The following is a 12,580-nucleotide window of genomic DNA, read 5'->3' as shown; positions in this document are numbered from 1 at the left end:
TTCTACTACATAGTTTTGGTTTTATTAGAGTCATCCCATAAATAGCTGAGCCTTAGGGATTTCAAGGTTAGAAAAACTCGTTTTGAGATATGGTCCGATAAAAGTGGCATGAGAGCAACTCACGATTGTACCTCACTCTCGACTGTTTGATGGGCTATTGACTCGTGACGACGGTCTCAAGTGGTTAGCTTGCTGAAAAGGTGTCATATACCTGTACTGATTTTTACCAAATGATTGGTTTTACTTTATATCAAAATTTTATTACAATAATATCTCCGTTAGCCGGAATCTTTCAATCCTGGAACTCTCCGATTGCCGGAATTGAAATTTACTCGGAAAATCATTCCCAAAGTCGAAATAAAAAAAAAAATTCCGAATTTGGGAAAAAAATTTCCGAGGTGGAAAATCAAGAGCATTTTCTGAAAATGTCTTGAATAAAGACGAAAGCTAAAGTATTATTTTGGGGTGACCTGACTTGATTCAACGTCAGGTGGAGGTAGGGTGGGGGATTAGTAGTCTCATATTACTGACCTGATGGAATGTCAGGTCACCCTTTCTTGGCCGGGGGATTAGTGGGTCTCATGACCTGAAGATGTCTTGAATAAACACAAAAGCTAAAGTATTTTTTAGTGGGATTATGGTAAGTATAAGTATAAATGAGCAAAGTTGTATCCCTTCTACATTATGTTTCATAACATTTTAAAATATGTGAGTGAGAAAGCAGAAAGGTGTGGGTGATTAGAGAGATGGAGTGGATATGAGTGCTGCCAAGCGCTCCTCAACAGCTGATATTTAACTCGTTCCCATGCAGTCACACACACACACACACAGATGTGTCATACAATAAGATCGTCACTCCTTATGCTTGCTGTCTTAATTCCCTTGTTGGGTGTGTGTGAGTGGTGTTAGGGTGTGTGAGACTGAGGCAAGCGGGAGCGTATGGTGGAGGAATACGTACACACGCTGTCCTACTCTACGGTTGAGGCGTGCGGTTCAGAATTTTTGCTCGTAAGAATTTGCGAATAAACGGGGTAACCATTGCGAATAGTGGAAATGGTTAACAATAAATAGATTGTGGATAAACGGGGTTACGAATACCTAGGCTATGAATACAGTGGTCCCTCGGTTAACGAGCACAATCCGTTCCAGCAGGTTGCTCGTTAACCGAAAAACTCGTTAACCGAAACCATTGTTTCAATGGGTTTTTGGGTAATTGGTTCCAGCTCACCGAAAATTGCCTAAATTCAACAAAAAAGGTAGAAAAGTTCACTTACTTTGAGGTGTGTATGTAGAAGGCTCCTGGATGATGATGATGATGATGGGAATTAGAATGGGGGTGGAGGAGAAGGGAGAAGAGAAGGCATTGGGGTGGAAGAGAAGTCACCCCATGGTGCCATTTCACCCATAAAATTTTAGTTCTCTTGGTGTAATTCAGGATTATTTTCTTTAAATCAACACTGCACTGCATTATATATTGTCAACATGTAAAATGAATTTCAAAATGACCAATAATTTGCTTGGAAACACAGAAAAAAAACGTTTAGTTGAAGAGAGTCTCAAGCAAGATGTTACCTCCACTGAAAACAGAGAGAGACTAACGCTTGTTTGCTGTATTAAGAGGCTGGATGGCGCGCATAAAACTAGTCACTTTACCTTCAATTATGTTCAATAATTGTTAAAATGACTAAAAAAGTTAATATTAAACTTTTAAAATTATTGAATAGTATAAACTTCTTGATATTTACTAAAATAGTAAGGAATTTAAGCCCTAAAACCGATTACTGTATTGGCGGACTGATACTACAGCTGGTGGACCGCCAAATGCAAGCGAAAACGTGTTGAAGTCGGCTCGTGAAAAACTCGTTAATCGAGGGATTGCTCGTTAACCGAAGTTAAGAATCTTATGGAAGGTAGATCGTTAACCGAGGCGCTCGTTAACCGAGGGATCACTGTAACTGGGTTTGCCTGTACTGAGTTTTATTACTATTGAATTTAACCAAGTTTGTACCTCCCCATTCGGAGATGCTGCACAGATCCGCATTGATAGAAGTAATGATATCAGCTCTAGAAACAGATCTAGTTTCAGAGTTAGGAGGAAGGGGAAAATGTGAAGAGTGAAGAGTAGAATCATCAGCGTAAGAATGGATAGAATTAGTTGTAGTGTGAAGTAAATTATTGATAAAAAGAAGGAAGAGAGTAGGTGAAAGAACAGAACCCTGTGGGACACCACTATTGGTAGAGAAAGAGCGAGAGATCAATCCCACGACTCAACTGCCATGGATTGGTTCTCAAGGAAGCTAGAGATTAGAGAACAAAGTGGGGTAGAGAAACCATAAGAGGGAAGTTTAGAAAGTAAAAACTTGTGCCATACCCTGTCAAATGCCTTGGAGATGTCGAGGGCTACGACGATAGTTTTCCCATAATCCACAAGAGTGGATGACCAAAGATAGGTGCAACAGGAGAGTAGATCTCGCCTGGCGAAAGCCATATTGGTGATCCGATAAAAGAGAATGGCGTTCAAGGTGACGGAGAAAATGGGAGTTCAAGATAATTTTGAAAATCAAACAGGGAGGTACTACCGCCTGGGAAGATATTGGAAGCATAATGTGTTGTCTAATGGTAGACCCTGCTGCCATATGGCATCACGAATATTGTGACCAAGTCCCAGGTTGCTGATCTGTCTTTCTGCCTCATTTACACACAATTGCAGGATCTCAATTGTTTCTCTTACTATTGACAACACAACATACTATACATATAGCATTTCTCACTATTGATTATTGTTTTTCTTTTCTTTATTATCATTATTACAGTGTTGTTATTATTATTATTATTTTATTTTACTTTTTATTATAAATTTTATTTACTATGAATTACTATTATTATTAAATTTTTGCCCCCCAGGCCCCGATGTGGGTCAGTGACCTGTGCCCGAGTGGGCTAATCCCCATAAAAAAAAAAAAAAGTTAGAGGGATTAGAATGGTCACCCTTCTTCGGGATGGGCTGAACCAAGGCATGCTTCCAAGAAGAAGGAGAAGTTTGGGTTTTGAGGCAGAGGCAAAAGAGGTGAGCAAGCACAGGGGCCAGAGCTTCAGCACACTCCCTCAGAACACGGGGGGGTCTTCCGTCTGGTCCATGGGCCTTACTCACATCTAACCTGGATAACACACCAGCAACCTTGCGAGTGGAGATTGTCAGAAATTGCATAGGTTCAGTAGGGGGAGCAGGTGTAGGAGGGATAGAGTGGGAATCATCTAAGGTGGAGTTAGAGGAGAATAAGGTGCCAAAGAGATTGGCTTTGTCAGGGGGAGAGTTGGCTATAGAGTTATCAGGTCGGAAGAGAGGAGGAAAAGAGGGAGGGCAGAAGTTATTACGGATGTTTTGGTTAAGGACCTGAAGAATTTACTAGAGGAAGAATTAGTCAGGACAGCGGCCTTTCTTTTTATAAAATTCCGCTTGGTCGTACGAAGAATAGCCTTACAATGATTCCTGGTAGTAATGAAAGAGGAGTGGGTAATAGTAGAAGGAGATAGCTTCATAGCTTGATATGCCCTATCTCTCACCCTGCATGCAAGAGAGCAGGAGCGATCAAACCATGATTGTAAAGTGAAAGTTTTGGTAGAAGATGGGATAAATGCACTCATACCGCCCTGTATAACCCCAGCAATGCTGTCAGCACATACCGAGGCGTCCTGAGTGGAAAAGCAACATTCATCCCAAGGAAAGTTGGTGAAGAATTCTCGCAAGGATTGCCAGTTTGCCCTCCGATAGTGCCATAGTTGACGTTTAGAGGGGGGTGGGGGAGGTGGTCGTGCCCAGTTTGATTTAGTAGAAATAAGATTTTGATCAGAAGACCCTAAGGGGGCAGAAATTGAGTACGAATAGTGTGAGGGGTTAGAGGTAAAACAAAGATCAAGAATGTTAGCAAGTTGATCGTGTCGATCAGGAACGCCTGTAGGGTGTTTGATTATTTGTTCCAAATCATTAAGTAGGGAAAAATAGAGTGCCTCCTCTCCACCTGGGTCATCCCTTGTAGAGCCAAGCAACTCTCTGTGATGTACATTGAAATCCCCAAGGTAGAGGATCTCGGTGTTGGGGTGTGTGGATAGCAATGACTGATGGCGAGAAGTGAGATTGTCAAAGAGTTCAAAATAGTTGGTAGAGTTGAGAGAACAGTAAAGGAAACAAAGGAAAATAGTCATAGTTGGTAGAGACATTTTGAGCCAGATGACATCATAGAGGGAAGATTCAAGACCCATGAGTCGAGCTATAGGTGTTGCAGTAGGTACATACACCTCCCTTAGAATGGAAGGAGGTATAAAGGTTGTAGTTGGAGACTTGATAAGGTTTGGGTGAAGCTGCTTTGGACAGTTGAAGTTCGGAAAGTAGTAAGAGGTCGGGGGAAGAGGTTAATACAGTCGACCCTCGTTAATTCGGACCCCTTTAATCCGGATTTCAGATAAATCGGACGAAATCTGAACTAAGCTAGGGACTGTCCGTACAAAATTTCTGGTTCTGGGATTGTCCCAGTTGCAATTGGGGTTGCAATTTCAAATTCTGTGTCATTACTAAGGAATAACGAAGTCTCTGGTGCACTACACTCCAAGATTAAGAGAAAACGGAGGACTCAGGTGTCCTGAAACAAGAGAAAACGGACTCCTATGATGGAGCACTCAAATAAACATACACATAGCTACATGTTTTGTGGACTACCCACTGTACAGTATCCTTTTCATCACTTTGTAATAAACCTAGTCATGCCTATGTGTGTTTCTGATAATTACCATAACATTATATCTTTAGTGGGTCTGAATGAAAGCGGTTATACAAACACAAGCACGTATATAGGACATTAACCGGCGCATGACTGTATAATGCAATATTATGCAATATTAACCCCTAAATCTGTTAATTCGGACAATCGGCTAAAACGGACACCCTTTCCCCCTATTAGTCCGTTTTAACGAGGGTCGACTGTAGATGGTGCTCCACAGAAGGAAAATTGAATCTCAGGCAGCGAATGTTGGAAAAATGATGTGTGAAAAAATCCGATCCTCCAGCAACTGCGGTGACGTCAGTTGAGGCCCCAGTAACTTGATGATGATCAGGTTGGCCTTGGGGTCCACAACCTTCCCGACCAGGGGGACCCATCCGAAAAGGCCTCGCTTCAGTATTAATATCAATTCACATAGGAGAATAAAATAGATCAAGAGTGAGTACGGTTATATTTGTTGTGTTGTCAATAGTAAGAGAGACAATTGAGACCCTGCATTTGTGTAAATGAGGCAGAAAGTCAGATCAGCAACCTGGAACTTGGTCACAATTTTCGTGATGCCATATGGCAGCAGGGTCTACCATTAGACAGCACATTATGCTTCCAATATCTTCCCAGGCAGTAGTACCTCCCGTTTTGGTACCTGCCTACTACACACCCCAACTGTAATATGTGTGTGTGTGTGTGTGTGTGTGTGCATGTGTGCGTGTGTGCGTGCGTGCGTGCGTGCGTGCGTGTTACATACCCACACAGATTATAAAAAAGTATAACTGTAATAATAATAATCATAATCAATAAGTCAAAAACATAAAAGGGAATAAAGTTTCTTCCTGTGGTAAGAGTTCTCACTAATGGGGAGAGGGGGATCTCAGCTATTCTGAGCTGCTCTCATGTCTAGTGAAGCGATTGACAATTTTCACTGTCCTGCAGCCACATGGCATTACAGTATTGTACAGTATTGTTTTTAGTTATTGACATTACAGTACAGTATATATGTTTATTCCTCACATTTATTGGTATATATATTATTTTATCTTATTTCTCATAGGAGTTGGTAACTGGAGGGATTTCAGTTTCAGAGATGGTATTACAGTGGGGTATGCTATAACGAACGTAATTGGTTCCAGAATCTCGTTCGTTATAGCATTTGTTCGTTATAGGATTAATCCGTTCCAGGCCCCCAAATACAACCGCTTAACAATGAAAAAATTCTGTGGAAAATGTAAAAAATACGGTACTTTATCTTACCTTAGTGTTATTCAGCATGCAGGTACCCCTAAACACTGGCACATCACTATCACTTCCACTGGGAGTCTTGGCTTTAAGGTCCTCAAACAATTGTTTAGCCTTCTCACAAATTATAGCTTCACTAATGTTACCACCTGCCATTTCTTTCTCCTTTATCCACACTAAGAGTAAATTTTCCATCTCTTCAATCACATTACACCTTGCTTTGCTAAGTCTAAAGATTCCCTTAGCCACTTGCACAGTTTTTAACTCCTCTTTATTCTTCAAAATCGTACATATAGTCGATTTAGCCATCCCATATTCATCACTAAGTTTCGCAATGCTTCTTCCATTCTCACGTTTCTTTATAATTTCTTTCTTAGTTTCAAGGGTTATTAGCTTTCTCACTCGCTTTGGACGACTCATTGTTACAATTGTATACTTGTATAACAAAATAGTTATACAAATAACGCGAATTTCCACATCAAAAGACGAAATTTCAACAATAACAGTGGTGCACTGGCTACACAATGAGACAAAGATGGCGCCTGACGCTCTTGTTGTGGGTCGCGGTACAACAATATTCATGCGCCAGGCGAAATAGTCCGGTATTCATCCGCGTTCGTTGTAGGAGTTGCGTTCGTTATAGCATTCTCAATTTTATAGGTAAAACCGTTCGTTATAGGAATATTCGTAGTAGGATCCGTTCGTTATAGCATACCCCACTGTACTATTCATAGCATCAGTTGTTGTGGTGGTGGTCACAGCCAGGACTCATTGGTGTTGTCTTACTACAAATTTACAGAGCTGATGGATGTTTAATGGTTTAACAATGAGTTACTTTTTACTTTTACTTTTATCCTCGTTAGCCGCTTGGGCCGTCGGTCACGTCTCTGTTATGCACTGTTGGCAAGTACTGGGCATGAACTGGCTCCTGAATGTATCTAATAATAAAAATAATAATAAACGGTTTATTAATAGAGTTGCAGCCGGTGGCTGAAAATATACAGACTTACATTTGATTTAGACATAATGATCTGAACCTGCTCCAGTGTTGGTCAAGTCTGGTCTTGAAAGAGCTCACACTTAGTGCCGTCACAACACAACACAAAGGGAATAGGTTCAATCTTTTGTTATTCTGCATTGTTGTGATGCGAACTGGGCTGGCGGCACCATGTGGTCCCTCCGTGTTGCTCCACAGCAAAAACAATGACCCACAATATTCCAAAATTTTTAATAATTTTTTTTTAAAGATTTGTGTCATTATTCAGGTGTCCAGTACTCAGGGTGTTTACTGTACTACTGTATAGACTGTGTTGGACAAATTTTTTGGATTTGTTTTAGACCGAAATATCATTAAACTACTTTGTGTGGGCCTTTGTTAAGGTCTGAGTTTTAAAAAATTATAATTATGCTTTCAAGATCTATAGAACTGTTTTGTATCAATATGCTAAAATATACTCTTAGATGATTGAGAATGTGTTCTAATGCAGCAGGCAGATTTGAGATTTATAAAGACACATATGGTGCTCACGTGGAATCTTGGACTTAACTTTGGTTGTCAATATATACAGTAGTTGATTGTATAATGACATATTTACCCTGAATGGCCACTGTTTCAACAAGATAGATAGGGACTTTTGGACCAGCCTGCACATTGTTGATCCCAGTTGTTTGATTAGCTGCCATGGTTGTTGTGCTTGAGTGTGATGTCATTTAATTAACCAAAAGCTTTTTTGAGGTACTTAATGAAATATCACAAATATTCTCTTTTTATTGCAGGGAACAGGAAAATGGTATGAACTACAGGACCTGCATGTTAAAGAGATTGAACCTCAGATGTTAACCCTCACTGAGTCATACATTCAGGTCAGTTTTTGTTTTCTGCTGTTTTCTCTTTTGTTGCATCATTTTCCCTGCTGTCAGTTACCATGGGGACCATCTGGGAGAGAGAGGTAGGTCTGGGGTCAATCATTAATGGAACCTGGCAGAAGCTACTTACTGTAGAATAGAGGGTGGCTGGTGTCACTACTAAGATCAGAGATGTTACCGAGGACTCATTCTGGTTTGATAGTCATGTATACACTAATACCTGTACAGGTGCTCCTGTACTTACGAACGAGTTACATTCCTGAGGCTTGTTTGTAAGTCCAACTTTACTCTTGCAGATACCAAACATATTGCAAAAAATTAAAAGATTATGGATATTTAGTACAGCTATACCCTTTAATACAGCCTTAAAACCTGGCTCACTCTTGGGTAATGTTTGTTCTATCTGGAATTTTCTTCAAAATAATCCAGTCTCATCCACATTAAACACCTGTTCTGGCAGGTAATCCCCCTCAGTGATGATGTTTGTATCTCTGAAAGTTTGTAAGTTGAATGTTCTAAAGTAGAGGAGCACCTGTACTGACATATTCCTTGATAAGAGAGAGGAGTTCGAAACCCTACTCAAGATACATCAGCTCAGTTTTGTAGGTGTTGTAGAAATATTGTACAAGAGGAAGAGAATCGACCCGGAGCCAGCCAGGTGAGGGTACAGGGAGAGGATGTTTTTGAAGAATCAATGTGATGTAAAATTAAACTAAAGGGGAGAGACTTACTTATGTTCGGATGTACTGTACAGTAGACCGTTGATATAATGCGAGATACGTTCCAAGAGAGGTCGCTTTAAACCGAATTCGCTTCAAATCGAAGTGTTGTGTCAATGGAATAATTTAGTTTGGTACAGTGGTCCCTCGGTTAACGAGCGCCTCGGTTAATGAGATTTCGGTTAACGAGTTACCTCCCATAAGATTCTTAACTTCGGTTAACGAGCAACCCCTCGATTAACGAGTTTCTTACGAGCCGACCTGAACATGTTTTCGCTTGCACTTGGCGGTCAACCAGCTGTAGTATTAGCCCGCCAGTACAGTAATCGGTTCTAGGGCTTAAATTCCTTACTATTTTATTAAATATCAAGAAGTTTATGCTATTCAATAATTTTAAAAGTTTAATATTAACTTTTTTAGTAATTTTAACAATTATTGAACATAATTGAAGGTAAGGTCACTAGTTTCTGGCGCGCCATCCAGCCTGTTAACACACCAAACAAGTGTTAGTCTCTCTCGGTTTTCAGTGGAGGTAACATCTTGCTTGAGACTCTCTTCAACTAAACTCTTTTTTTCTGTGTTTCCAAGCAAATTATTGGTCATTTCGAAATTTATTTTACATATTGACAATATATAGCGCAGTGCAGTGTTATTTTAAAGAAAATATTCTTTATTTGCAGCTAGTCAAAACTTAAAAGATCATGTGTTGACATTGTTTGAATCCAGCATGGGGCCTAAGAGATCAAGAAAAGCGATTTCAATCCAAACCAAGCAGGAAATTATTAAGAAACATGAAGAAGGTATGAGAACAAATGCGCTATGCAAAGAATATGGCATATCGAAATCAACTGTGTCGACAATTCTTGCACAGAAAGACAAATTTAAAGAAATGAAAGTGAGAGACAAATCTACCAGAGGGTTTAAAGGTACAGCCCTAATTGCAGAAATTGAGAGGTTATTTCTCATCTGGATTAGGGAAAAACAGATGAAAGGTGATTCAGTTTCTACTGAATTCATTTGTGAAAGAGCCAGGGAGATTTACGAACATTTAAAGACAGATCAACTTGGTTCTTCAGGCACAGAATTTGAAGATTTTCAGGCCAGCAAAGGCTGGTTCGAAAAATTTAAGGAAAGAAGTGACATTTTCAGTGTTATTAGGCATGGTGAGGCTGCTAGTGCTGATAAGGAAGGGGCAGCAAAGTTTTTAGTGGATTTTAAAGAACTAATGGCAAAAGAAAATTATCTTCCACAGCAAGTGTTCAATGTGGACGAAACTGGGCTGTTCTGGAAAAAGATGCCCAAAAGAACATTCATCACCAGAGATGAAGCCTCTACCTGGGCATAAACCCATGAAAGACCGTCTCACTCTATTGCTTGGTGCCAATGCTTCAGGGGATTTCCGACTGAAGCCTATGCTTGTCTACCACTCTGAAAACCCCAGGGTGTTCAAGCAACAGAAAGTGGTAAGAGCAAAGCTTGAAGTTTATTGGAAGTCCAACCGTAAGGCATGGGTGACAAGACAGCTCTTTAATGAATGGGCTGTTGAGGTGTTTTGCCCTTCTGTCAAGAGCTACCTAACCACCAATAAACTCCCTTTAAAGGCTCTTCTCCTCATGGATAATGCCCCTGGGCATGACCCTGAACTTGCCAGAACTTTGGAGTATCAATTTGACTTTGTGAAAGTGTTGTTTTTGCCTCCCAACACTACATCAATCATACAGTCAATGGACCAGAATGTGATCAGCAACTTCAAGAAGTTGTACATGAAGAAAATGTTTAGGAGGTGTCATCAGGCAACTTCCAATGATCCTGAACTAACACTGAAACAGTTCTGGAAGACACAATTCAACATCCTGGAGGCTGTAAAATTGATTGTGTCATCATGGCAAGAAGTCTCCACTAGATCCCTCAATTCTTCATGGAAAGCACTGTGGCCATCAGTAGTCCATGATTTTGAGGGACTTGAGGAAGAAACAGAGTTGGACCAGGAGATTGTGTCCATTGGTCAGTCATTGGGCCTTGAAGTGGAAGAGGATGATGTCGAAGAGCTTGTGATGTCTCATGAGGAGGAACTTACTCCTGATGACTTGAAGCAACTGGATGAGATGTTAGAGGCTGACAGTGGTGAGGAGGAAATGGAAAGTGATGACCATATGTCAACTTCAGAGTTGAAAGATGTGATTTACCACTGGGAGAAGTTCAGGGAACTGGCTTCATAGCACCCAGATGTGGAAAAAACTGAACTAACTTTGTGTCATGTTGAGGACTCAATGGTCTCCTTCTTTAAACATAAGTTAATGGTGAGGAGGACAGATGCCCCACAGACCACAATTGACACTTTCTTCAGTAAAAGGCAGAGGGAATAAGATGCTAGCCCTCAGCCTTCCACTTCAAGAAGGAGAGAGGATGATGCTAGCCCTCAGCCTTCCACTTCAAGAAGGAGAGAGGATGTTCATGGTAGAGAATCTGTCAGTCCAGAGGTTCCTGACATTTTATTGGAAGGTGACTCACCTGCCAAGAAGCAGTAAAATGCTTCTCCTCCACCTCCACTTCCTTCTCTTCTCCCTTCTCCTCCTGCACCTCCCACTTCAAATTCACATCAGCATTATCATCCAGGAGCCTTCTACATACACACCTCAATGTAAGTGTAATTTTCTACCCTTTTTTTTAATTTAGGCAATTTTCGGTGAGCTGGAACCAATTACCCAAAAACCCATTGAAACAATGGTTTCGGTTAACGAGATTTTTGGTTAACGAGCAACCTGCTGGAACGGATTGTGCTCGTTAACCGAGGGACCACTGTACTTGAGAGAAACACAAAATACTTAAAAGACTGACAGTCTACCCAGATGCACCTCAGCCCATCTCCTAGAGTAAACAAAACATTGTTTTTTGTAGTATTATGTTAAAACAAACACTCATAAATCAACACAGCTAAAATTAAGGGACGTGAAATGGTATGTTTACTAGCGATCGGCTGATGGGAAGTTGGGGGGGGGGGGAGAGGTGATATGTTTGACACTTGATGCCAAGGTCTAGTGCTTATTTATTTATCTGTCCTTAAGAGTAACTAAGTTTTGCTCTTATAAAATGTCACTGAACTGACATGGGGGAATATAATTAACATTGCTGGAATTCTTATAAGATAGTGATTTGTGTGATGAATATAAACATGCTATAGCTCACATTAGACATACAATAATTTGTGCAAAATATATGACGTTTATATTCAAATTAATCGCTGTCTTGCAAGGATTCCAGCAATACAAATTATATTCTAACTTTAGTCTGTGACATTATATAAGATAAAAACTTTAAGCCTAAAACACCAAATCCTGGTTAGGGGAAGGGGGGAGGTGACAGTGACATGTTTGACAGTTAGCGCCAAGGTCTAGTGAAGTATTTATTTGTTTATTTATGTCCTTTAGATTGAGTTTATGTTTTTTGCTTATAAAATGTCACAGAAGTGACCAGGGAGAATATAATTTACATTGCTGGAATTCTTATAAGATAGTGATTAATTTGAATATAAACATGCTATAGTTTGCACTAGACAAAAATTTTAGTAATCATTTAGAACATTGTTTTGAGTACATGTACAGAACAGCTTTGCCCTTAAGACAGTGTGTGCATGTAAATAAGTTTAAATAAATGAATAAAGTTACATATATCCAGCCAAAAATATAATTGAAAAACTTTTTGTAGACACTGCCTAGATGGAGGGGGTGGAGCTTTGGCAGGCTAATGTTTGGCAAGCATACGATCTATTTCTTGGTCTTTGGAGTAGTTAAAGATGTAGTAGCTGGCCTCTTGGACATTGTGGCGATGGTTGATGCACGTAGTAGAAGGAGATAGTGTCACACAATATGTCCGTTCACTAGAGCGTCAGCGTGAGAACTGAGCATGTGAGAGGGTGGTGGGCAGCCATATAGCGTGCCCAGAGAAACACTAGGCGCAAAATTTTAAATATGATGCACCAGATTGACT

At 40.2% G+C, this 12,580-nt stretch overlaps 1 protein-coding gene across 1 annotated transcript in view; it reads left to right on the top strand.

Annotated features, from left to right (window-relative positions):
* LOC121877255 (U4/U6.U5 tri-snRNP-associated protein 2-like) overlaps window positions 1-12,580 on the top strand; it is a 163,590-nt gene that overhangs the window by 132,601 nt on the left and 18,409 nt on the right. The window contains exon 11 of the mRNA XM_042382906.1: window positions 7,785-7,871. Coding sequence (XP_042238840.1) covers window positions 7,785-7,871 — 87 coding nt within the window. The remainder of the gene's footprint in view (window positions 1-7,784; window positions 7,872-12,580) is intronic.

This window comes from Homarus americanus, unplaced genomic scaffold (assembly GCF_018991925.1).
Source record: "Homarus americanus isolate GMGI-L3 unplaced genomic scaffold, GMGI_Hamer_2.0 scaffold367, whole genome shotgun sequence".
Classification (NCBI taxonomy): Eukaryota; Metazoa; Arthropoda; class Malacostraca; order Decapoda; family Nephropidae; genus Homarus; species Homarus americanus.
Note: the sequence above shows the minus strand (reverse complement) of the source record. Positions and strands in the feature narration are given on the sequence as shown.